The 27949-nt window shown below is 38.8% G+C and overlaps 1 protein-coding gene across 1 annotated transcript in view; it reads right to left on the bottom strand.

Moving 5' to 3' along the window:
* Window positions 1-27949, bottom strand: part of LOC140945397 (uncharacterized) — a 41670-nt gene that overhangs the window by 9481 nt on the left and 4240 nt on the right. The window contains exons 2-8 of the mRNA XM_073394429.1: window positions 23834-23888; window positions 18733-19028; window positions 16015-16069; window positions 8466-8761; window positions 3998-4537; window positions 1201-1922; window positions 498-747 (exon numbers count right to left, since the gene is read on the bottom strand). Coding sequence (XP_073250530.1) covers window positions 498-747; window positions 1201-1922; window positions 3998-4537; window positions 8466-8761; window positions 16015-16069; window positions 18733-19028; window positions 23834-23888 — 2214 coding nt within the window. The remainder of the gene's footprint in view (window positions 1-497; window positions 748-1200; window positions 1923-3997; window positions 4538-8465; window positions 8762-16014; window positions 16070-18732; window positions 19029-23833; window positions 23889-27949) is intronic.

Genomic DNA, 27949 nt, shown 5'->3' with positions numbered 1-27949 from the left:
CCCGTCGAACTTGCGCCTATGCGCAGTGAAGGAAACTGGCACCACCTCAGCCTACCCTCTCAGTTTCCTACGCTATAATAAATTAATATACATTAACATTGCATTTAATTCGATGTGTCGTTTGTACAATGTCTAAAATGAGACACTCTACAGACGTTTTAAATTAATCTCATACTTCGCACCATCGTCGAAGAAATAATTGTTTTAAAAGGTGTGAATTTAATTCGCCTGAATTAATCCGACGTATTAACCAGGCCTAAGTGTCAACAATAATGGAATAATTGAAAAGATTTACGACAACAAATGAGACAGGTTTACCCCAGCGGAAGATATGTTTTATTACACTTTATTGTGTTGAACATCTAAACGACCGGAGTAGATCCATCCCACCCCCATTCCCCCACCCCAACCTAACCCCGTTATCTGAACCTGAGAAGTTTTGTAAGAGAACAAAACGTGCTTTTCATTTGTTACTATAATTGAGTATTTTTACTTACCATTCCTTTTAAGTTTGGAATGGTAATCAGCTTCCTGAACACGTCAATCAACCAATGGGCGTTCACAACGACTGTGTTGGCGTGCTTCACAATTATTCCCAAGTCATGGAAAAAATTCATCATGAGGTTGAACTCGTCTTCGTCAGTTACAAAGCACTTGTCCCTGGCAATGGCTTGAATTTGTTCAACTTCCAAATAGTGTACATTTCGCTCTTTCAAAGCACTGATGACCTTCTCAATGTTAAACCACCTAGATTATAATTACATGACTTTTATTAGGTACATTACTGACAGTAGATTTGGACTGACAGAAATATTTAAAACAGCAAGACTGATCTGCCGGCACCTATAGTAATCAATGCAACTGTCAAAGCCCTTATACCATTATAATGCAAACGTGCTTCTTTGACTAAGCCTATAACGCTCAAATGGGGTCAGTTCTTCACATATATAGTTTTAATTTTCTCACGAATGGCTGTTCCAGGGATACCATTGCACCTGACTCGTTCCCAGTCGTCCCCCATTATCTAAGAGAGAAGCGCGAGAGAAGGGGAGCCGATTATCATTATAAGATAGATTCGGCCAAGGTAAAACAGTACTCGCAAATTCTCTACGTTTATGGTATGATCAACCTAGAGAAACGTAAACAGTGGCTACATTTTATTTTGAAAATATCTCAATTTAGGAAAGTGTGCAAACTCACCGAATGGGTCTTACTTCCCCCATGTAAGGCTCTTTATTCAACACTTCAACCATACGATTCTTCAGCTCGACAAACCTCTTATCAGATGATCCCCTTTCATTATCAACTGAGAAGCAATCAATCACGTGATTTTTTAATGACTTTTCCAGGTTTGAAATTTCTTTATCAATCTGAGATAACATTTCATCGACGTTTTCACATGGTGTGTCAGCATGTGTTCCCACGATAAAGACAGGGGGACGATAGTAAGGATCGTGTCTCGCTTTTTCCTCATCCATTTCTTCTGATGAACGCAAGGAACAGATTGATACTAGCCACGATAACAAATTTTCGATATTTGTTTCTTGATTTGGGTTTTTGAGTTTAATGTCTTGATCATCTTGTCTGACACAAGGCTGGGCAATCTCCTTTAAACCTTTGTTTAGATTGTAGACCAGCATGTATACTGCACGCTGTGTAAGAAACGTTGGATGCGAAGCATAGTAAAGATCCTGTCCGGCAAAGTCCCACAAATCCAAAGTAATGTGACTTTCCCCTGTGTTAGCATCGGTTAACAGATCTACATCCTTCAAAGACTGCTCAAGAAGGGACATGAACTCATCTGGAGGCACAGCAGGGTCAAACAGTAATTCGGGAATTTCGGGCTTTTTACGTGCACTTTTATCGCCACCACTCTCGAGAGCTTCTTTAGTCTTCACGGTTTCTGCTTCCATATCAGGGCCCTTACAAACAGGAGATATCCGTTAAAGTAAATTGCAACAAGTACCAAAGATAAAATAAGACCCCTGCGCCTCTTTTGAAAGCCAGAATAGCATTCGTGAAAAAATAAATATGAATATAGGTACCGTATTACTGCAACTGGAAATTTGGGTTAAAATGAACCTAACTTTGGTCTTCTTTTTCTTTCTTTCTTTCTTTCGTTTTTTTTTTTTTTGTGATGGGGGGGGGGGAGGGAGGGGAATGGGCCCTCAAAACGGATCTAATACGCTTTCTCACTTATGGTAATATGCCCGTCTAACCTCGTTTACGGGTAAAAATTCTTTTGAAATTCAAATACGAATATTATTAGCATTTCAAAGGACTTTTTACTCAAAAACGAGGTTAGACGGGCATATTACCATACGTGAGAAGAGCGTATACTACCAAACAATGTTGGATGACGTCGGACCAACATCCTTCCCTCAAAGGTTTTTCCTGATTTGTTAAAAACGGTCTAAGCCAGCACCTTTTCTTTTCGTGCCTGACTATTATCCCTGAGACACATTTCGGCACACTTCGATGATAATCGTTTGCAAAGGTTTTGAGATGGGGATAAGCCATTTTTTAATCAATGTGAGGTTTTCCCACCCTTTTTTTTTTTGGCAAAAAATCTATAAATCGTTCTTAATCATTTGTTGTAAAGCCATTATTCTTTTCACTGAGTAATGACAGATGTGACGGCCTGTTAACAGTAGATAGTTCAACCTCGTCTGGGGACGAGGTTGTAGATAGTTTCCTGTGTAGCCTGTTCCAGGCGTTCAGAAAGTAGAGCGCGGGAGAAAATTTCACGAAGAAAAAAAAAACGAGGGGAGACTTACCGCCGCGCTCTACTATCTGAACGCCTGGAACAGGTTATTTCCTGTGCTGATAAATTTTTTCTCCACAAAAAATGTCACCATACAAGTTTTGGTTTAGATGTGTCAAAGACAATTCCAAATTTGTCTGCTAGAGCGCATAGGCCTTTACTTAGTTTCTTAAACTCTTTCCCATAAAACTGAATTTTCGTTAAAATCATAGGGAACCTCTTATTAGTAAGCTGCGAATGGAAATTAAATAAGAGATAAAATCTTAACTGTTTTGTTTTATCCTCGAATCTGTTGTGGTGCCAAGTGAAATGGAAGTTGTTTTACGATGCAAAAAGATGTTCAGTTCGACGCTTCGGGTTGATTTCACAATGCTTTATGTGGCCCTTAGAACTCAGAACCAGGCAGAAAAGCTCAAGAAACTTTCAGACGTCAAACGCAAATTCAACTTCCGGTCCAGTCAAGTGGAGGCATTCATAAATGACCATTTTTAATACTAAGATTTTTATTTTAAATAGAAAAAAGTGGCCCACCGTACATTTTATCCCTTAAACTGTTGTTGGAATGAATTTCATGAAAAAAACCGCCCGTAAAACTTGAGTACGGCTTGAAAATAAATCGGTCCTCAAATTAGTTTCGTCCCTTGTCTCTTTTCTCTTACTCTAATTCAAACGGTTAATAAATTAACAATCAACGATGAAACGCGAGACGATAATAACAACCGGCGCTTGACACAAACAGCGAAATGCGAGCCAAACCACATAGAACATTGTGAAATCAACAACTGTCAAAGCGTGCGAATTGAACATCGTTTTCGCATCGTAAAACAACTTCCATTTCACTTCGCACCACAGCAGATTCGAGGACAAAACAGGTAAGATTTTACCTCTTATTTAATTTCCATTTGCAGTTTACTAATAAGAGCGTGGGTCCCCTGTGTGGTCCTATGTTAAAATCCCAAATGGCGGACATTTTAGTGACGTCATAGGTACCCAGCAGCGCCAAACATGTATATAATAAAACTTGCATCATCTTCTAGAGGTCATCACTGGCTGTCCAGTCTGTGAAACGTTAAATTTTTCATATTTTAATTTTAATTAACATATTGAAAAATTTAAAGTAGCAAAAATCTAAGGGTGGGTTATCAACGCCAAGCCCTCCTCGTGGGCTAGTTAGCGTGGAGTGATGAATTTCCCTTTATACCCACTGATATGCACACATTTCGTTCTACAGACCTCATCTTTTGGCACATCCCGTAGATGGTGTTTTGTTTGTTCCCCTTCTTCTTCTTCTTCTTCTTCTTCTTCTTCTTCTTCTTCTTCTTCTTCTTCTTCTTCTTCTTCTTCTTCTTCTTCTTCTTCTTCTTCTTCTTCTTCTTCTTCTTCTTCTTCTTCTTCTTCTTCTTCTTCTTCTTCTTCTCCTTCTCCTTGTTCTTCTTCTTCTTCTTCTTTTTTCAATTGTATAGCCGCTTTTTTTGCGAGAACGTTTAAGTGCTGAGATAAACCAAACGTTTCATCAGTAACTCTCCAGTTCTTCACTTGATCGCCTTCATATTCAAATTCCAAACAGTCAACGTCAATTCCATCGGTACTACACTGAGTTGGACTAAATGGCAGACCTTGGAAGGATTTCTTCAAACTCGTCTTTCCCGCTCGATCCTGACCAACAAACATGATTCGACCACGGTACACCTTTACTTCACCATTTTTCAAAGCATTCTCGAATGCACGAACGGCCCTGGGTCCTTGTGCTGTAATCTCACTTGGAATTTGACTCTAGTGAATAGATTCAATAGAAAACTCATTTTCAGTTTATATCATACTTTAGCTTATTAAGCTGTTTTCAATATTATACTTATTCAATTGTGACCTCTGACAACGCCGTGCTTTAATCTCACTTGGAATTTGACTTTAGCGAATAGATTAAGTTCAAATAGAAAAATCATTTTCAGTTCACATCATATTAGCTTTTTAAGCTGTTTGAATTATTATGCTTATTCAATTGTGACCTCTGACAACGCCGTTCCCAAGGCCGTAGTTACTTAACCGAGGAACCAAACTAGGTCTAGTATAGGCCAAGGGTTCCGGGATCCCAGCGGAACATCCCAAACCAAAAATTCCTAAAGTACATGTATTTCCGCAACGACCAACACTGATCAGCAAAAAGACTCAGAACCCCAGGGGGGGGGGGGAGATTTTATCTAGACTAGGTAAACAGCTACTCTAGGATAGGGGGATTTGGGGAGTTTACTCTAGTATAGGGTAGCAAAATTCACCTGAACTAGCTCTGGTATAGGTTAAGGGTTCCAGGGTCCCAGCGGCACATCCCCACCCAGAATGTCCTAAAGTACCCCCCCCCCCCCCCGGGCTCAGAACGACCCCAAACGACTTAAAACAAGTCCGCCCTCCTGGGAACGTCGGGTAAGATTGATTTCAACATCTAAACTTTTAAGGACAGGAGCGAAGGATGACCTGTATGATCTTTTACGAAATAGGGTGTTGACAGGCCTAACCACGACTCATAAGCTCGTTATAGTGTGAAGCGTGACCTTAGAGTTTACCTTGCTGAAAGCGAACAGAGGTTTTCCTAATTCTTTATTTTTTCTATCGGGTAGATTATACGGTGCATGAAGATTCTAAACTTTGACTTGCCGCTAGTCTTACTACAGAAGTCATGTAGCTGGTCTGTTTCAGGTATATTGATTAACTATTTCTTGTGAAAATTTATGGCAAGTGACTGTTAGCACTATAAACCAGAGGCTGACAGTGGAGTGAGAACTAGCTCCTTTTCTCATGATCCTATGGTAACTGAAAGTTGTTGGATTACTGTGTATGACGTTTTAAAAGAGAGATCGAATTGAAACACACTCTCTGTTCAATTCACGTACTGCGTTCGGAGCGTAACAGTGGAAGCAGTCGATAAAGGTTGTCATTAACGCATCACCGGTGCACCAAACGTGCTGTGTAGGGAAGAAGGGCCTTGATTCCCAACTAAGCCGTTGAAAACATGATAAGCTCGCGTCGATACCAGGGTAACCACGTTAAGATCGGAGGAGAAATAACAGCCCGTGACCATGGCAGAATGACATAGAAAGCAGATAAAGAAATGAGAGCTGGTTAGCAATATTACACGGTTGTTGTTCCGTGATTCAAAATGCTCTCAATATGGGGAGCTTCATAATGTTTTTTGGTTTTCGCAGGAATCCTCAAACGAACATCTGTTTGTTCAAAGGCATAAAAACATGTTGAAACGGTTAAAGATTTAGCAATTATTCTAACAAAAGGAATTCCTTTTTCGTCCTGTAAACGCTTATACCGGCGTTCAACGGATGACTTCATCTCGGATAAATGACAGGCGGTGATGATGGTGAGACGTTTACCAGGCTTTCGTTCTGGTTGAGCAATAACACTAGCCTTCACTGCGCCTTTCCAACCAGTGGGCAAAAAAAAAAAAAAAAGAGAGAGAAAGAAAGAAAAATCCCTCAGACACACAGTGAAAGTACGTGGAAAAGATTGAGACTAATGTACCCAATGTATGGAACAGAGATGATGACAAGTCAAGTGAAGAAGCTCCATGCTTAAATGAAGAGATATCTAAGAGTCATAATGAACGTATCCCGGATGAACAAGATCACAAATGTGGAAATTCTCTGCCGTACAGGACTACCATGAATGATTAAGAAAAATGTCAGATTGCTGGGTCACGTGCTTAGGATGGATAATAACAGACTTCCAAAGCAGCTGTTATACTCTCAATTCTGTTTGGGAATGCGTAATCAAGGGAGGCCTAGATTAAGGTTCAAAGATGTTGCTAAGAGAAACATGAAATGAAGAGACATCGTTCTCAACCGATGGCAGGAGAGTGCCAACTGCAGACCTACCAGGAGGAGACTTATCAAACTGTGCTGAACTCGAGAACAGTCATGGTCGAACCGACTGACTGTGATGATGATGAATAAAATGTTCCTTTAAAAAGCTATTGTGTGTCAAGGAACGAGTTAATATTCGTCAATATCTCAAGCATTTATTAACAGCTCTCACAGGACAGCACGTGAGGTAGTCAAGGAGATACAAAGTATTAAGTCACGTAGCGCGTGAGTGTGCTTTATGGGTTGGCGAAAACTGGTCTAACATAGTTTAATAAGTTACGAGAGGGTTTTTTGTTTTGAGAATTGAGGATTGGGAAAGGTTTATTGGAGTCATAGTAGTAGTTTAGATTGCGTTATTAGACAAATGGAGAAGTAAAGGCTGCAAGTCGCCGATCAATCATTTTCCCATGAGCATGAATATGAATGTTGTTGAATAGATTTCTATCTGGCTAAAAAGTACCAATTGCAAATTACCTGCTTTGAAACTGAAATAATTTCCCCCGAAAGTTGATTTACTCATTTATTTATCGACTTACTGCTTCCTTCACATAGAACAGTTTGTTGTAATTATTCACAGATTTACATGAATTATAGAGAAGCAAATATTGCTGGAGATTATAAATCCGTGTAAAACTTTACCACTGGGGTTTGTATTTAAAAACAATACACAAACTAATAATAGACTCAGGAAATGGGTGGAAAAAGGCCAGCTTAAACGATGGTTATATTAAGCAATTACACAACCACATTGCTAATTTATTGAGGAAATATCAGTCAGGTACAATTCTCAGAGAGCATTTTCGAACCGTGAATACGGAAAAGGATATTAGATTCGTGGAGGATTATTTACCATGGCTGGTTCTACTGCGACTCGTTACATAAATTTCAAGTACTTTATGATACAATTTGAACATAAAAACAAATATTTCTAGATTATTTATATCCCGTACTTTTGACATTTTGAAATCATTGATTAAAAATCCCTTATAATTGCACCCTCTCAATATATCAATTTAGTTCTAAGGCTATGTTCTCAGTCACTATTAATAGCAGATAGCTTTCCGTGCCGACACGAGAAGTCCGGTGTAGTGTCAACACTATCCGATATGTGACTCTCTCCTTTAGAGATCGGCGCGGCGCAGCATCGCTCCGTTACAAAAATTGCGCCGAAATAACCAATCATTCTTTGGTTAAAAAGAAGCCCTATCGCGTATGGTTTCCGTTCCGGCGCCGGCAGAAGCTATCCGGTATAGTGTGAACATGATAGCTTAACTCCTGCTGCTCTGTTTTCTAGTAATAAAATTCTAGATAGCCTCGAAGGATAATTGTTGACCAATAATGTTACACTAACAGAAATGGATGAATGTTTAAACAAGACTATTGTAAAGTATTTTGGTCACCCATTTAATTAAAAATCAGGGCCTTACTCTAAACATGATTCCAATTTTTTTTGTGAAAATTTACTTTTTATTAAGCTGAAACGAGCCTTCCTGATTAGATTTTCATCAATTACAGTGCCCAAAATGTGTTAATGACACTTTTATTTATTTTTAATCCATGTTTTTATGGTTATTGAGATTGCCTGTCTTGACGGTGTGCACACTTTGGACCTCCCTTAACGAAAATTCCTGGATTTACCCCTGTAGACCGGAGGTTCGCGGGAGCCTGAGAAAAGTAGAAATATGTTCCCATCAAAGAGCCTGTCTAGAGTTTCTGAATGATAAGTGTTGTTGAAATGTTCCTTCCCCTTTATGCGGTTATTAAGTGGGGAACAGGACTTTATATATAAGAATCTGGCTAAATTGAGTGAAAACACGGCTACTTTAAGTACTCACCAAAACAGACCTCTCATAAATGCAGCAGAACTCTTCTGCTAAATCCTTGCGATTTATGAGTGGATGATATAAGGCATTATACAAAGCACGGTAGGTTGCACCGGAGCCTTCTCTCTGTTTCCATAAGATCAACATCCTGTAAACCTTTTTACTTAATTCTCTGTTTCCATTATCGAATGCCTCTATCTCTACTGGCAGAAACCGAAGTCGTCGAGCTAGGGGTTTCCAGTTTCCAATTTTCACTGACAAATGTTCCAACTCATAGTCACTCATTACACCCTCTTTGATTTGTACACCTAAAAAAAAAAACCAAAGATAAATAGTCTCTTTCCTCCTTTAGTCTTTTCATCCATCCATTTTTTCATCCATCTTACAGGCGTTTCAAATAGAACCATATTCCTATGTTTTGTTGTTGAAGTTTGTTTCCCCTCTCATTTTTCATCCATTTAGTTCTTTTTGAGGTGATTTTTTTTATTCCTTGTTTTTCCCGTCAGAAATTTCACTTTTGATTGGCAATGCATCCTTTGCGGCTAAACAGCACGGGGATGTGGACAAATGCACCTTAAAAAAAGACACGATTACATTACTTATAAAGCTAATTTCCTCTTCACTTAAAGTTGATGTTACACGAGACGATTCTCAAAGACGATTTTTAGCGCAACACAGCGTTGCAATGTTGGAACAATGTCGTAACAATTCCAAACAACGTCGCAATAATGTTGCAACATTGTGTTGCGCTAAAAATCGTCTTTGCAAATCGTCTCGTGTAACATCACCTTAAGATCCTACTGCCTTGTTTGCTTTCCAGTAAGGCGTTCTGTTACCCTCGGACGTACATGTACAAGGAGGGCTGGGAGGGGGAGGTAATGCATCCCCATCAAAAGAGGGTTTACCCCTTTTTCGTAAAGCTTTTTTTTTTTTTTTTAATAGCTTTTTTTTTAGCTGGCACCACTTCTCTTAGAGGCTGAACACTTATTCTGTAGAATAACTTGATTTTATTCATACATTTTACATCATATTACTTTTTATTTAACTTATTTTAGATGCATGTCCACATCAGCCTTTCGCTGCCATTTTATGTAACTTCACCTGCTTTATCAAATAAATGTATGTATGTATGTAACCCTCGCGTTAGCCGTTTGTTGCTGCTAAAAAAAATAGAACGTCAGTCGTCAGCTCCTTTGCAGCTAACTCAGAACCAACTCTGAGTTATCAAAGAGCAGCTCAGAGCAACAATGAGCAAACAGTGAGTACTTTCGAGCACTGTGAAAAGCTCATGATCAGTCATTTGTATTCAGTTGAGTTCGGAGTTAATGTTGTAGTCAGTCCAGCGTGGGTGGCTAGTGTAGACTCTGGGTTGATGTGACAATTGCTTATCTCTTGAATGCAGGTGAAGGTTGACTATACATGCTCAACCCCACACGCTAGCGACTTTGTCAAAAAACGTATACCCAACTGACATCCGTTCAATTTTTGCGCACTTTTAATTTTCAAACAGCTTCGCGTTTCGACTTTCGAGCCACGTTTGCATTGGCATCAATAGTGAGATCAACTTTTCTTTTCAAGACTGTGGAAATAAAAGACCACAAATGCAGCCACCGCTCGGTCGAAAACCAAACCGGCCGGTAGAAGGAAAACAAGAAAAGATAGTTCGACGGCTTCCACTGAGCCGGCAATTAACATAGAGAGAGGATGCAACTGAATGGGTAACCGGTAGTCTTCTTTTGTTTCAGGTCTAGTTTAGCTTAGGCATTGGCAAATAATCTTTTTCTAGTGTAGGCTGACTCTACTACTCTGAGAAAACATGAAGCGCTCCACTCAGCTAGACGAATAGTCGAAAAGGTCTTTTTCATTTGTTGTTATTGTCAAATGCCTATTGAAAATGTGTTTTTAAAAAGACATTTCTTTCCGTAGCTTCTTTAATATTCTGTCGTGTCGTTGTTCATTGAATTTACCCTTTCGCCCTTCACTTTGTGCGCTGTTTTGAACTTGGCCATGGACAAAAAACGACAAAACAACAAAAAAAGAAGTTGCGCGCGTCGAGTCGTTAACTAAAAACATTCCCGACTATCATTCGATGCAAATGTTTCTTCCTTTTCATTGGCCGACAGCCCACCACGTGACCTGCAAATAACTGCCTACAAATAATGGTGTGCTCATGCGCAATGTCGTTCAACTGTTTTTGGCTGCAAATACTATTCTGCTCATGCGTTAATGAAACCACGCTTCTTCTTGCGATTGCTCTTGCGTGAAAATGGCAGATCGCTTTGCTTCCCGAAGATATTCCTTAAAAAACAAGACGCTGTGTGAGCGTATATTTGGGCGTGGTCGTACTAAGGGTATGATACTTTGAACATGCCTTATTGCAGCTAAAGAACTGTCATCATATCTTACCTGAGAAGACAAATCCCTTACTCCAACTTGTTTGCTGAACCACACAGCTTATACAGTATGCCCCAATCCACAACAAAAATAGTGTCATTTCACGACAATGTTTAAAAATATGCACATCTTCAATCAGACATGCTTGGAGCCAAATTGCAACATAGGACATAAGTGGTTACAGCCCGGAGAGTTAGGTTTATCTCAGCTCCACTGATACTGACAGATGTGTTTTCACACCCATCACTTTGTACAGTGTATTCCGGTTACTAACAAGGGCAAATAAAGTTCTTAAGTCCAGTATCCACAAGGATTAATAAGGGTGTAACACATTGCATAAACTGTTATAGGGTATATTATAGCACTGTTTACAGGAACATTGGTAACTATTAACATTTGATATACTACAATTTTCAACATTGCTTGAGAAAAGATGAGGTTCAAAGGTGGCAATATGTACACCTTTAAGTTCACATATATCCTCATTCCTATGTAGAGTCTGAAAATATTGTACTAATTTATGCATGGATGGTATTTCCAACAATTCACACGTCCTTTCACTTGACTGTTATGATAAATATCTCTAGCATGACAATCAAATACATTATATCCCCCAGCCTCAGTGCCGTAGATACCAACACCAATAATTGCCAACGTTAAAATGAATGAGTTGTAGTTCAGTGCCAAGAGTGTTTCAAATGCTGTAACCTGTGAGTGGCATATACAGTAGTGATGGATGTTACAAGTATAACTGTCACTGTATTCAAGGTGGAAAAATTGCTCAAACACTGTAACCATTCATGGCAATTCTGTTAACATTAACATAGATTGTCTTGCAAGCAGTGACAGACTACAACATAATTGAATACCAACAATCATTATTTGAGTCATATCATCAACTGAAGTAATCTTTGTTATCTTAGTGTAAATTAAAGCGCACAGACTCATTGCGACACATCGTTGTCCACCATTCTCCCCAAATCCTGTAACATTTCCTTGACAGTATGGAGCATTAATTGTTTTTGTGGCATCTACATAAACTGACGGTCCTGGATTCTTCTCTATATCAGCACAAAGCTTAAATTGGCCAAAATTAACCCGGTGATTCAAACTGTTTTAAGCACTATAAAATGGATAATTACACGTACAGAGAGACAAATTCTTACTTAGAAGCCTATTTGGATATCTCATTCCACCTAAATCGCCTGTGCTCTGATGCTTAGACGACAGATACACCTCCCCTCCTTTACGAACTAGTTTTGGAGTTGCCCCCGAAGTAAAAACCTCACATGCAAACCTTTTCTATTTTTAACGTAACAATGAATTTCAGTCGACAATGGTGATTTTTCCGAATACTCTTCCGTGCAAAAGGTGTCACTTTCCTTGCTTTCTGTAAAAAAGATTTTTATTTGTTCATCGGCAGTCTGCTAGTCTGCATGACGGTAACCGGTCATTTCGTTCCATGGTCAGATCGTTGACATCGTTCCAAGTCAGATCGTTCCAATCAATAGTCAGATCGTTCCATAAAATAGTCAGTTCGTTCCACATATGAAAAGTCACGTAAATCTTTCTAAATTTGTTGAGTGAACTTTATCGAGAAGAAAAACGTTTCGTTCATACGACAAGCTGATAAAATAATCGATCCATCCTAAATCGTTTGAAAACAAACAAGAGACGATTTCAACCGGCCACGGGTTTTACATTTAAACCGCTGCTGTGAGAGTTTTTGAGCTAGAATCGATCGATAGTTTTGAAAGATATAGCACAACAAGTAAAAGCTATGCCGTTCTGAAGGTACAGTATTTCGAAGCGCTTGTAACCTAAATATTTCTTTGCAGCACCCGATTTATGCAAATTTTGAAAACAACGCGAGTTTCGAATTACAATCTCGATTTTATGGTAATTTGTAATGCCGAAAATATAATTGACTAACCTGATTTAAACCAACGAAATTGTAAGTTCTGTTGTAAATAAATTTCCCACGACGAGATTTCAATTCAACTTCTTTTATTTCCTCCACAACACAATTTTCCTTGAGTACAACTAGCTCATTACCTTCTCTAGTCGTCACCTCGCTGCCATCAAAACACTCTAACACAAAACTTGCTGATAATGCAAAATCCCGACGCACAGCATCGTACATGTACCGCGTCACAATATACACAATTAGATGAAAAAACACAACACGCAATACAAAAACAAGTACATCAACCGTCACCCTGCTAAAAAAAATTGAAATAATAAAAAGAATTGTTGCAGTTATCACAGTAGTTCCAAAAGAAGCCTCAGTCCCTTTTGGTTTCAATTGTTGACAATCGTCTCTTCCTTCATCGGAACAGATTTTTATCACAGGCAACTCGCTGTGTTCCGCAATGCAAAAATCAAAATCAATAGTGTCACACTGATAACCAGCTACACAAATCTTGCGACTCTCAAACTTGTTCAACATTCCTCTGTTCAAGCTCTTATCCATTTTACACGTACACTCCTGATATTCCGATTTGTTATTACGTCTATGGGGTCCATGAGTCTTTGATGTCATTGAATGTCTTGATAATTTCCTTTGTTTTTCTTTGAGTTCGCGGACCAGCCCATTCCGAAAACACTCAGTGTTATTTTTTAGTATGGGCGTACCGCGAACAGTGTGTGCATTTGAAAGTTTAACCCGGGATAACATGATTGAACAATATAATAACACGTTCCTCGAAACGCCGCGGCCAAATGTTATCCAAACTGCTTCTCACTGCTGCTTCGAAAAATTTCGGATCAAACGATATCCAAATCGTCCCTCATTGGATTATCCACTCGACCTAACAAAATCGACCAATCACAAAATAAGGAAAAGAAAATGGACATAAAAGAAAGAAAACAGCAAATTCAGATGACCTCTTAGGAAACATGCAATTAAAACGGTCTTCCTATGATTGGTGCATTTCGATCCTCTCGTCAAGAAAATGTCAGACGTCAATCATCTTAGCGGACCTCTTAGGAAACGAAAGTTTTCTTCAACAGGTTCAAAAAGTCATTGTTTGTGATTTGTGATTGGTGGATTTCGATCCGTTTGGTGAGTTTCTGTGTTTTAAGGTTCGTTGCTTGTGATCTTATTGTGACCAAAACCGGAAGTTAATATTCCAAATATTTTTTATAGATTTCATCTATGGACTTCAGACTTCCAAATTTCGATGAGGCAAAAATACTAAAGATTCAGATCAACTTTTCAGAACGTAAAAGTGCGATAAAGTGCCGTGTGCAGGCCGTGTGTTAGCAGAGCTTTCTTTCTCACATGCCATTCATGCCATGCCATGACATTAGCCTCGCTTCGCTTGTTTACTTGCCTTGTTTACATTAGCACGTATTGCGTGCCTATTGCACATTTGCGTCAAAACAAGCCGTTTCCATTACTCTATTTGGGCCACGCCCAAATAACAAACTCGGTGATCGAATGATAACACGATTATTGAACTCGGTTATCGCAAAATATCGTGATTTGTCAGTGTCTGGCAGATCAATTATTTGCCTCAGCCATTGACTTCGGCGAATAATTGATCTGCTCGCCACTGACAAATCACGATATTTTGCTCAACCTCGTCCAATAATTGCTAATTATTCATCCACTCACCGGCCAAGGAAATTCCCGCGAAAAACACTGTAGGGCAGTCAATCAAATGAGTAACTTTCACTTCCGGTACAAACGAAAACCCGTCATTTCTCCGCCAATATTTACTCTTTTCCACTTTTTCCTTTTCCACCTTTCCCTTCTTTCTCATAAAGGTCACACTAAAACTATTACTATGAGCCAAAAATCCAAATTTTGACAATATTTTTCATCTGAAGGTATCCGGTAACCTTCAGAACGTTTGAAAGAAATCGCGTAGTACAAAAAAAAAAAGAACAAAAGAAAGAGTAAAATTTCATCAAGCACAACAGAGTTAAATTCAAAATGCCGTTAATTTATCAATCAACAAGTGCTGCTAATAAGCAATTGCTGGTATAGAATGGAAGGTCTATAACGATTATAATTAATCTTTTTAACTCCCATCACTCTAACAGGTCGGTCCGGAAAATACGTGTTCGATAGAGATAAGATTTAACCCTTACGTACTCATGTATTCTCTCCTATCTAAGAAATGTTCAACAATGCGACGTCATGCATTATGAGACAAATAAAACTAACTTAACCAAACAAATTTAGGTTTGTTTAATCTTAACCTGTACAGTCCTGCCTCCACGAACCCACGTTGGAGGCAACTAAGGACAAGTTTGCTTAGCTGTTTTGGTGGAGCTAGAGAAAATAGCGGACAATTTCAAATATTTCACACGATTTTCAAAGAACTAGGGCGAGGTACAAAAAAAAATCGTGCAAGGGAAACTCGTCTGAAAACAAGTTGTGAGAACGTCGTTTCTCGGTCCCAGACCTTGTGTCTGGCTCAGGAAAGTTCGTCTGACGTTCTATCCGTCTGCTTCAGACGTCTGAAGATTGTCTTCGGGACAAATGCCGATCATATGCGACAAAATAAACTATAAATAAATTAAACACAGGCCATTTGCACGATGACTTTATTTTACTACTAAGACCAGAATCATTCAGGGTTTTCCTTTCTTGTGCAAACTAGGGCTTTTGTTATTTAAACCTTGCTGGGAAGATCAAATTTAAATATGAAAGGAAAAACGAAAAGGCTTCTGGTCGTAGTAAAAAAATGCGTGGCCCATTTGTATGATAATGTATACTTTACCTCGTTCGGGAGAAATTTAAATTTATTACTGAACACCCGCTGGCCAGCTAAAATTGCTTTTAGGTCTGATTCAGTTTATTGCTTTGACGTGTCCTAACCAACAGACGATCTACACTTCATTCAGGTCGATACAAATTAGAGTTTAGTTCGTCTCATGAAAAGTTCGACGTTTGGGCTAGGCCTAAACCTTTTGCTAGCATGTTCCAGCAGCGGGTCGACAACGCTAGTACGGGAGGGACCTGGTCATCACGCCCTTTAATTTTCCAGGATCAGGCGCGTCTTGTTACCCGACGTGCTTCTATTCTCGCGCAACCTCTTCCCCAGGGCATTTTTCTAGGAAGTTGGTAGAGGGGTCTAAGGATGAGATTAGTTCTAGCGACGTCCCTTCTACCTAAGAGCCTGGACCAGGCAATTACAAGCTTTTGGTCAATTACCTGGTGGATCCTCAGGTTGAAGAAAACTTCCACGCGATGAGGTAGGACCAATCTTCTGCAAGAGAACAAAACTTCAAGAGCTTAAAAACACCTTTTTTTACTCAAAATTTCCTTATATACCTGCTCTGAGTCCTGGTCCTCATCGGGAACTGTCACATTTTTAGATTGGTTAGTTTCGTTCCTCTTTTTTTTTTCTCCGCTTAGAATGGTTAACTCCAAGCTGCACTCCTTGGATGAGCAAATCAGACACAAAAGAATCTTGTTTTCTTTTTTTTCTCTTGATCAAATTTAAAGTTCTACCTGTTAACGTGCGTTGTCTTGTTGAAAGTGAAAATCGAAATCATGTCTATGTAGCTCAGATTTAATTAGTCTGGTGGTCTTTACGATAACGGTAGAAACTTGTCAGTGACTCTGTTGGCCAAAGGGTTCTGGATTTCCATAATAATGAGGAACCTCAACCTGCAATCAGTTCAAAAACTTTGAACCAGCTGTGATTTTGTTCAGAATGTTTTACGCGACTATTTGACCAACGTACACTCATGTTTTCCACCATCAAAACGGCACAAAGGTCGAAGCGTTCTCACGCCAAACGCAGTTGAACGCATTGAAATTGCAAAAACTTTCAAACCGAGTATTTATATTGCTGAGATCTCGAGCAGACTTGAAGACTATACAAACGTTTTCCTTGATCAAATCAGTGACTTAGACGTCGCTGAATTCCCTGCATTTTTTCGACGAGACAAGTGTAGCAAAACCACGCAAACCACACGATACGGAAATGCACCAGTTAGGACATCCGCTTTTGAAATTTAGCCATCAGCTTCAAAAATCAAATGCCATTAGATACACAATAAATTTCTTGCACTCTTGTCTAGAAGATGATTATGTGAATGTTATAAAAGGGGCATCGAACAGTAATGAGCTTCTGCTCTTTTTTGAGCAGGCCGTTGAAACATCAAGGCCAGACAGTTCTGCCCTCCTTGAAAGGGGCGACACATGCATAACTGTCCATTCCGTCGCGGAAGAAAGAGACATGCTTGCTGAATATGAAATAAATCCACTGTTCAAGCCTCCTTACTTCACACATCTGAACAACTGCGAGCTTTGTTTTCATCAAATGAAAGCTTTCTCCACAGAGGTAGCCTACAGAGGTCATGTAGCTGGTCTGTTTTCATGTATATTGATTAACTATTTCTTATGAACATTTATGGCCGTTCAAGTGACCGTTGTTAGCACTATAAGTGCTAACGTCCGTGTAGGCGATGAATTATCCACATGCGAACCCGCACTATCTGGAGTGCCTCGTGTTGGGGACCCTGCTGTTTCTTTTGTCTATTAACGATATGCCTGCTATCACAACCAATATAACCACGCTATTTGCAGACGACTCACGATCACCTGCAACCATTCAGTCGGACTTTCACTGTTTATTCCAATTTAACTAATCAAAGTGCAGCGTTTTGCATATTGGTAAAGGCAACCTTAAGAATAACTACATGATGGGTCATACACCCTTGCAAGTAGTTGAAAAGGAAAGAGATCTGGGAGTGGTTGTTTCAGCTGGTAATACCCTTTGTTGGGAGGAACAAATACGAAGGAATGATTGGAAAAGTAAAACAAATGACGTCTTGGATCATTAGGAATGTTTTATCTAGGAAACCAAAGAAGTGCTAATACCATTTTACGAAGCTTTTGTCAGAACCCATTTGGAATACGCAGTGAAGGTGTGGGCACCAACCGCAAGACACGGAAACTGGGGTATTATAATGGAAATTGAGGACTGCCAAAGACAGTTTACCAGGATAACTGAGGGCATGGGCCTACTCCTTTATCGTCAAAGGTTAGAGCGTCTCAGATTAACGACTTTACTGGAATGTCGAATACGTCGTGACTTAATCGAGACTTTCAAAATAATCAACGGTTTTGTGAACTATGGTCATAATATGTTTGGGACGAATACAGCTTATCAAATTCGTATTTAGAAATCGCCGCGGCGCAGCTTCGCTCCGTTACAAAAATTGCGCCGAAATAACCGTTCTTAAGATGTGAACAGAAGCCCTATCGGGTATGGTTTCCGTACCGGCGCAAAAGCTATCCGGGTAGGTTCTGTATAGTATGAACATAGCCTAACTGCTATTGCTCTCTTTTCTAGTAATAAAATTCTAGATAACCAAGAAGGATAATTGTTGACCCCTAAAGTTAAACTAACAGTAATGGATGTATGGGTAAACAAGACTATAATGTTTTGGTCACCCATTTAGTTAAAAATCAGGGCCTTACTATAAACATGATTCCAATTTTTCTGTGTTTTGAAAATTTATTAAGCTGAAACGAGGCTTCCAAGTTAGATTTTCATCAATTACAGTGCCCACGATGTGCATTCTTCATTTGTTTTTAATGACTCTTTTATTTAAAATAAATTTAATCCATGTTTTCATGGTTATTGAGATTGACTGCCATGACGGTGTGCGCAATTTGGAACTCCCTAAACGAAAATTCCAGGATTTACCCCTGTAGACTGGAGGTTTGCGGGAGCCTGCATGGGGTTAACTAGAAATATGTTCCCATCAAAGAGCCTGTTTAGAGTTTCTGAATGATAAGTGTTAGTGAAACGTTCCTTCCCTTTTATGCGGTTATCAGGATTGGGATCAGGACTTTGTATAAGGGCTAAAAAATCTGGCTACATTGAGTGACACCACTGCTACTTTAAGTACTCACCAAAGAAGAGCTCGCATCAGTGCATAACTTATATGCTAAATCCCGGCGATTTACGAGTGGATGGCGTAGGGCATCATACAAAACCCTGTAGGTTGCAGCGGAGCCTTGACTTACTTTCCAATAAATCAACATCGCGAGAATCTTTTCATTCAACTCTTGGTTTTTTTTAAGATATACAATTATCTCTGTGTTCAAAAACAGAAGTCTTCGAGCTAGGCTTTTCCAGTTTGTAATTTGGTTTGACAACAATTCCAAATCTTGGTCAAGCACTAAACCAGATTTGATTGTTTTTTTCCCTGAAAAACAAAAACAAACATAAATAGTCTTCTTCCTTCTTTAGTCCTTCCGTCCATCCATCCATCTCACAGGTGTTTCAAATTGAACCATATTCCTATGTTTTTGTTGTTGTGGTTAATTTTGCCCTCTCCTCTTTCATTGATTTTGTTCCTTTTGTGGTGACTTTTTATTCCTTGTTTTTCCCGTCAGAAATTTCACCTTTGATTGGCGATACACTCTTTAATTGGGGCTAAAACAGCAAGTGGATGTGGACAAAAGTACCTTAGAAAGAAAACACCATTACATCATTTAAAAAGCCAGTTAAGTTCCTTTTTTGCTTAAGATCCCATTGCATTGTTTCAGCTCTTCAGCAAGGCGTTCTGTTACCCTCGGACGTACATGTACAAGAAGGGCTGGGAGGGGGAGGTAATGCATCCCCGCCAAAAGAGGGTTCACCTCTATTATTTTTTTTCGTAAAGTTTTTAGTTTTTTTTTTTTTTTTAGTTGGAACCATTTCTCTTTAGTAGCTGCACACTTATTCTGTACAACATTTGTGTTAGCCGTTTGTTACTGTTAAAAAAAAAAATTGAACGTCAGTCGTCAGCGTCAGTCGTCAGCCCCCGCCCCCCCCCCCCTTTTTTTAAGCAAAAATGATTGTATTAATGGCTTCACAACATTACATAAACATTTAACAATTTGATACTAGCATTACAGCTTTACATAAAAAGAAGTTACACTACACTTTATCCTGAAAAAATAACTCAATATGTATACGCGACAACAGAACTATACAAATAACGATAACAGACAAAGAGAAACAAACAAAAAAAAACGGGGGAATAGACTCAACTGAGACAATCTTTGATTTTTTCCCAGTTTTTGTCATGGAATTCTACCTTATTCCGCATAAATGCTATTCTACCTTCCATATTGTGTATCGCTCCGATTTTTGTTTTTAGGACACGCATTGCTGGTTTAACACCATTTAATTTACAGCGATAAATGTAAAATTTTGCCACTAGAATAAGATGGTTTACAATGACAAAATCTTCTCCTGCGTTGAATATACCAACTAAAACATTACAAACTGACAAAGGTTCCAAATTGATATTACATTCCATAAACCAAGAACGGAACGCTACCCAGAAGGATCTTGTTATTTCGCAATTGTAAAAAAGATGCTCAGCCCCTTTGCAGCTAATTCAGAGCAACTCTGAGTTATCAAAGAGCAGCTCAGAGCAACATTGAGTAAACAGTGATTCAGTACTTTTGAGCACTGTGAGTTGCTCATGATTAGTCAGTTGTATTCAGTTGAGTACGGAGTTAATGTTGTAGTTAGTCGAGTGCGGGTGGCTTGTGTAGAATCTGGGTGATGTGACAATTGCTTATCTTTTGAATGCAGGTGAAGGTTGACAATACATGCTCAACCTCGCACGCTAGCGACTTTATAGATAAACGTCATCGTTTTCTGTGACCAATTAGGACACACCTTCCGAGCTGCTCCTACACTACTCCAACAACAACAACAACAACAACAACAACAACAAAACTTTATTAATGAACAAATAAAATTACAGAAGTGTAAAAATTACTGAAATCGGGATTTATAGTAAATGCTGCCTGTGTCTTGTTGTTGTTGTTTAATTGATTCTTAGCTTTTACAAATTTCATATGATGAATTATTGTATATTTTTAGTTTTTAGTTTTAAATTTTTGTAACATAATTTTTTGTTGTTGTTGTTGGTTTTTTTTGTTTTGTTTTGTTTTGAAATTTGAAATTTTAGGAATATAATTAGGGTATAATTAGGGCCGTGGATTACCTGCAAACTAGCTAATAGCTAAGCGTAATATCCACGTTAAATAAAGTATCGTATTGTATCGTATCGAATCGTAAGTATTGCCCGCAGCTAGCAAAGCTATTCGAGGCGAGACAGTGCGAGCAAAATACAAAAATAAAGACTAAAGCTATTAACTAGGAGAAGTTTACAGTTTACAAATAAATGAAATAAAAATCGTAATGTGGATGAGGACTAGATAACTGACTAAAGAAAAAGAAAAGAATTAAACAAATAAATTGTAAAAGTAGAAACTTATAAGCAAGAATTTATTTTTCGACGCTTTTGCCTAATTTTACCTTTTCAGTTAAAGTGGGCGTATCAATATAGTCATCTTCTGAATTCAGAATATCAAAAAGTAATTTGCGGAGTGTTTGATTTTTGAACTTATTCTTGGGAATATGTTGGATGTGACAGGGTATCTCATTCCACAGCTTATTAGCGGCCCCAAAGCGAGAAAAAGACAGTTTATATCATTCTAGATCGTAACGGTTAACATAACAAAATTTCTGAAGCCGACGATCTTGTATTGTAGGAGTGGAAACTAATTGTTTGTTTGTTTTTTTTTTAAATAGATTTAAAATGACAGAAGGTACCTTATTGGAATGTACATCACGCATAAGATTAGATATAGTCTGAAAATATAAAAAGGTCAAAGGTAAAATGTTGGCGTCAGTGAAGAGAGGTAATGCGTAAAGAGGTCCTACCTTTTCAAGACATTCCGACCCCTTCTACGCAGCCACGCGCGATTCCTGCGCCATCTGATCACGTGACGCACTTCCACGCGCGCTCACTCTCTCGAGTACAACTGCACTCCAACGAACGACCCTCATTTGGATAAGAAACGATTCTCATTTGCACAGAAAACTCGAATACCACCTGTATACCCTACCAACATCCGTTCAATTTTCGCGCACTTTTATTTTCCCGTTTCGACTTTCGAGCCACGTTTGCAGTGGAATCAATAGTGAGATGTGCTGTTTTGAACTTGCCCATGGACAAAAAATGACAAAACAACAAAAAAAGAACGGTACGTCGACCCGCTAACTAAAAACATTCCTGATTATTCATCCACTCTCCAGCCAAGGAAATTCCCGCGAAAAACACTACAGGGCTGTCAATCGAATGAGTAACTTTTACTTCCGGTACAAACGAAAAACTCTTTTGGACTATCTCATAAAGCTCACCCTAAGGCCATTACTATGAGCCAAAAATCAAAATTTTTACCAAATTTTTCATCTGAAGGTATTCGATAACCTTTGGAACTTTTGAACGAAATCGCGTAATACAAAAAAAGCGTAAAATTGAAATTTTGTGAGATTATCCTTATTCTGTGTTTTCACTCACGTGGCCAGCATCTATGCAAATTTATTGGAACAAAAGAAAGCGTTTACATAAGAAAAGAGTTCAACTCCCAGAGGACTGGTTTGGGACACAAACATGGCCCCCGTTTCATTGCTTTGGAACACAAATATGGCCGCCATGACGTCATGTGAAAACACACAATTGAAAAGTTTTCCGACAATTTTTATTTTTATTTTATTCATTAGTTTTTCAAAATGCAAATTAACAAATTCTTCGTCCAAAAAATGTGCGAACTTCAAAATTTGCGAACTGCAAAATTTGTCATGTTGATTTAACAACGTAATTCTCAGCTGGCACTTTCATCAAGCACAACAGAATTAAATTCAAAATGCCCGTTTATTTATCAATCAACAAGTGCTGCAAATACGCAATTGTTGGAAGACAATGGAAAGTCTATAACGATTACAATTATAAATTAATGTTTTTACTCCCATCACTCTAACAGGTCGGTCTGGAAAATACGTGTTCGATAGAGATAAGATTTAACCCTTACGTACTCATGTATTCTCTCGTACCTAAGAAATTTTCAACAATGCTACGTCATGCATTATGAGACAATTTCAAAACTAACTCATCATTGTAAAACATAGTATACATAGATAAAGCCAAGTCATCATCTACTTGAAAGAATCAAATTTGCATTTGTTTAATCTTAACCTGTACAGTCCTCCCCCCACAAACCCACGTTGGAGGCTACTAGGGACAAGTTTGCTTAGCCGTTTTGGTAGAGCTAGAGAAAATAGCGGAAAATTCCGCGGAAATTTCAAATACTTCACGCGATTTTCACAGAACTGGGGCGAGGTACAAAAAATATTCGTGCAAGGGAAAATCGTCTGAAAACAAGTTGTGAGAATATCATTTCTCGTTCCCAGACCTTGTGTCTGGCTCAGGAAAATTCGTCTGACGTTCTATCCGTTTGCTTCAGACGTCTGAAGGTTGTCTTCGGGATAAATGCCGATCACATGCGACAAACTAAACTATAAATAAATAAAAAATAGGCCATTTGCACGATGACGTTATTTTACTACTAAGACCAGAATCCTTCAGGGTTTCCTTTCTTGTGCAAATTAGGGCTTTTGTTATTTAAACCTTACTGGGAAGAACAAATTTAAATATTAAAGGAAAAACGAAAAGGGTTCTGGTCGCAGTAATAAAATGGCGCCATCGGGCAAATGGCCTATTTGTTTGATAATGTATACTTAGCCTGGTTTGGAAGAAAATTTATTACTGAACACCCGCAGACCAGCTAAAATTGCTTTTAGGTCTGATCCAGTTTATTGGTTCGACGTGTCCTAACCAACTGACGATCTATATTAATTTAGGTCGATCAAAATTAGAGTTTGCTTCGTCTCATGAAAAGTTCGACGTTTGGGCTTGGCCTAAACCTTTTGCTAGCATGTTCCAGCAGCGGATCGAGAACGCTAGTACGGGAGGGACCCGGTCATCATGCCCTTTAATTTTCCAGGATCAGGCGCGTCTTACTATCCGACGTGCTTCTAATCTCGCGCAACCTCTTCCCCAGGGCATTTTTCTAGGAAACTGATAGAGGGGTCTAAGGATGAGATTAGTTCTAGCGACGTCCCTTCTACCTAAGAGCCTGGACCAGGCAAGCTTCGGTCAATTACCTGACGCATCCTCAGGTTGAAGAAAACTTCCACGCGATGAGGTAGGACCAATCTTCTGCAAGAGAACAAAACTTCAAGAGCTCAAAAATATCAAGATTTCTCAAAATTTCCTTATATACCTAATCTAAGTCCTGGTCCTCCTCGGGAACTGTCACATTTTTTGATTGGTTAGTTTCGTTCCTCTTTTTTTCCTCCGCTTAGAATGGCTTACTCCCAGCTGTACTCCTTGGATGAGCTAATCAGACACGAAAGAATCTTGTTTTTTTTTTTTTTCTCATGATCAAATTTAAAGTTTTACATGTTAACATGCGCTGTTTTTTTGAAAGTGAAAGTCGAAATCATGTCTATTTAGCTCAGAATTAATCAGTCTGGTGGTCTTTAAGATAACGGTAGAAACTTACATGTCACAATGTCGGCGAAAGGGTTCTGGATTTCCATAATTTCCATTTCCACAGTTCAAGAGCTTTGAACTAGCTGTGATTTTGTTTAGAATGCTTTACACGACATACTATTTGACCAACGTACACTAATGTTTTCCACCGCCCAAACGGCACAAAGGTCGAAGCGTTCTCACGCCAAATGCGGTTGAAGGCATTGATATTGCAAAAACTTTCAAAGAGAGTACTTATATCGCTGAGAGCTTTAACAGACTTGAAGACTATACAAAAGTTTTCCTTGATCAAATCAGTGAGTTAGACGTCACTGAGTTCCTTGCATTTTCTTCGACCGACGGGAGGAGTGTAGCAAAACGAAAAAAGAACAGACGATACGGAAATGCACCAATCAGGACACCCGCTTTTGAAATTCAGTCATCAGCTTCAAAAATCCAATGCAATTAAGTACACGATAATTAAATCTCTTTTAGTCTCTTGCCTTGGATTTGATTATGTGAATGTTATAAAAGGGGCATCGAACGGTTATGAGCTTCTGCTCGTATTTGAGCAGACCGTTGAAACATCAAGGCCAGATGGTTTTGTTTTGCTTTAAAGGGGCGACACATGGATAACTGTTCATTCCGTCGCGGAAGAAAGAGACATGCTTGCTGAATATGGAATAAATCCACTGTTTCAGCCTCCTTACTCCACACATCTGAACTCTAATTGAGAGCTTGTCTTCATCAAATGAAAGCTTTCTCCACAGAATTCAAACTTTGACAGAGGTAGCCTGTTCACAGACCCACTATTTTCTCTTCAGAAATCGTCGAGCGCGCGTATGGAAATAAAAACCGCGGGCGAGTATTGACCACCCTTGAAGTACTTCACTCAGTGTTTCTTTAGTAGATATGGGACTCTAGCACGGTGCAAAATTCATCGCAAATTTTACAGAATTCAAGTAGAAAAACGCGAGGGTCGTCACGTATATTAATCAGTTTGTGCCCGTAATCTTGGAAGCAACAGCCAGACGAAATAAATACTAATTGAGAATTTTGTCTATCATCGAGTGGATTCGATTGGTATTAAGGGAAGTCATAAAAAACACACCAGTCTTTGTAAACCAGAGGCCATGGGTAAGGAGAAGGGATGAGGGAGCCTCAAAATCAGGTGAAACCAATTAGTGTGGAAATTGTAGCCGAGTTTTCTTCCAGTTTCCATTTTGCGCATCCTATTTGCCCAAGTGTCTCGGAAACTACCACTTCCAAAAACTCTAAGACTGACAGGTGTCAATTAGCCTACGAACCGACGGACATATTTCCGGTCGTCGCTTGGGGTGGGACAGCACTACGTCTGCGTACACAGGCCTGGGCTTGGTGTCCTGGTGGATTTCGACTCAAGCAACTTGCTGGGGGAATTTGAAACCAGAGATTTTTGTACACTGAGTTCTTTAAGATACATATAAAGCTGTCGGATCTGGATGTTTAGTTTTCATCTCCTTATGAGCTCACGATGGCGAAGAAACGAATAATTAAAAGTGAGATGGAATAGATAAGAGGCCAAGAGAACTGACCACTGGAGCGTTTTCCTGTAAATATTCTCAGTCGAGCATCGTTTGATCAAATTAAATCTTTCAACATGACATTCAGGACATTCACTAGCCCCTCTACAAAGCCAAAGTCAAATTTTGCATTCTCCAAGAATTCCTTTTTGGCGAGCAGTGAAACTTTCGTTCCCATCACTAAGAGCTGTGACTCGTTCGGGGAAAGAGTTCCTGAAACAAAAATCGTCACTCCGAGTACATCTTACCTAATTGAGCAGAATGGAAGAAGATCTGACATAAGACAAAAATTTATTGGTCGCAGAGATATATACAAAGCGCTTCTTGCAGGGACGAGCTCCAAAAACTGTATTCAGTTTCTTATCTTTCTGGCCATCAAAAGAATATTAGTTAAATTAGTTAATATCATTTACTTGTTTGTGTATTTCTTGTTTACTTTTTTACACTTGTTTGTTAATACTGACATGGCATTAATTTTAGTAGTAGTAGTAGTAGTCCTATGCCTATTAAGTACCCATGTACTGTGTGTAAATTTAGCGTCCGTAATAGTCACAAAGCCATTTTATGTGACATATGTCAGAACTGGACACATTTAAAGTGCACTCCTTTTACATGTGAGGAATACATTGCTTTATCTAATACTAACGAAGATTGGTTCTGCTCAGTTTGTCTTGCCAATCTATTTCCATTTAACCATTTTGAAGATGATACTGATTTCTTCTTTGCACTGTTTGACTTTAATTTTGAAGGAAACTTTGATCCTGAACTTCTTAAGCAAAAAGTGTTTAATCCCTTTTTTGATGACCCTGAGACATCTCATCTGCTAATGAACTCTAACCTTGATCCTAACCCCAATTTTTTTACCGCAAATTCAGAATTACTTTCAAACTGCATATATCTAACCTCTTCAGAATTTAACAAAATTCCTTTTCCTCCTGATGCATTTTCTGCTTTCCATATTAATATCCGGAGCCTCCCTAAACACTTTGACGACCTGTCGGAATATCTGCTTTCACTCAATATGTTGTTCTCCGTTGTTGCCGTTTCTGAAACCTGGTTACATAAGTCTAATTCTGATCTCTTTAATATTCCTGGCTACCATTTTATCTCCAATTCAAGAGAACATAAATTAGGTGGTAGAGTTGGTCTTTACATTCAGTCTGATATGAATTTTAAGCCTAGGACTGATCTTCAATCTTCTGACAATTCATTGTACGAATCAAACTTTGTGGAAATCATGCGACCTCATGGTAAAAATATTATTGTTGGCTGCCTCTATAGACCTGCCGATGCCTCTCTTAATGACTTTAACAGGTCTGTTGAAGATATCTTGTCAGCCATCAGTTTTGAGAATAAGCTATCTTATATTATGGGTGATTTTAATATCAACATCCTCATCAACCTACAAATGAGTTCATTAATCTTATGACATCTAATAGCCTCTATCCTTTGATCTCCAAACCAACTCGCATAACTTCCTCAACTGCAACTCTGATTGCCGACATATTTACAAACAATCTTGAACTTAACATGAATAGTGGCATTCTTTACACTGACGTATCTGATCACCTCCCAGTTTTTCAAGTTACACACTTGAAAATGATTGTTGAGCCACCACGCCAAAAGAGATTTGTACGTCTTATTAACTCAACAACTATGTCAGCATTCAGGTCTAAACTGGAAGGTGTCGACTGGTCTTCAGTCTATTCCATCAATTCTGTAAACGAATCTTATGACACATTCTCTAGTCTTCTTACTTCGGTATACAGTATGTCATTTCCTCTTCAACCTGCATGTTCTAAACCTCACCGCTCTTCAAAACCCTGGTTCTCAAATGGTCTCTTTACTTCTTGTAAAAGGAAAAATTCTCTTTACAAACAGTTCCAGTTGAACCCAACTGCACTCAACAAGTTGAGATACAACAAATACCGTAATAAATACAATTTTTCATCAAACGTGCCAGGAAAAAATTCTTCCATGACAAACTGCTCTCTGTCAGTTCAGTTTTAAGAAAGACATGGTCAGTCATAAAACAGATCATCTCCAAAAAGGAACCTGAGCAACGTTTCAATAACATGAAAGATAGTTCTGGTCCATACTCAAATCCTACTCAGATAGCTACAAAGTTTAATAATTTCTTTGCTAATGTTGCTCCTTCTTTGGCAAATAAAATCTCTCCCACTC

The sequence above is a fragment of the Porites lutea genome, chromosome 8 (assembly GCF_958299795.1).
Source record: "Porites lutea chromosome 8, jaPorLute2.1, whole genome shotgun sequence".
Classification (NCBI taxonomy): Eukaryota; Metazoa; Cnidaria; class Anthozoa; order Scleractinia; family Poritidae; genus Porites; species Porites lutea.
Note: the sequence above shows the minus strand (reverse complement) of the source record. Positions and strands in the feature narration are given on the sequence as shown.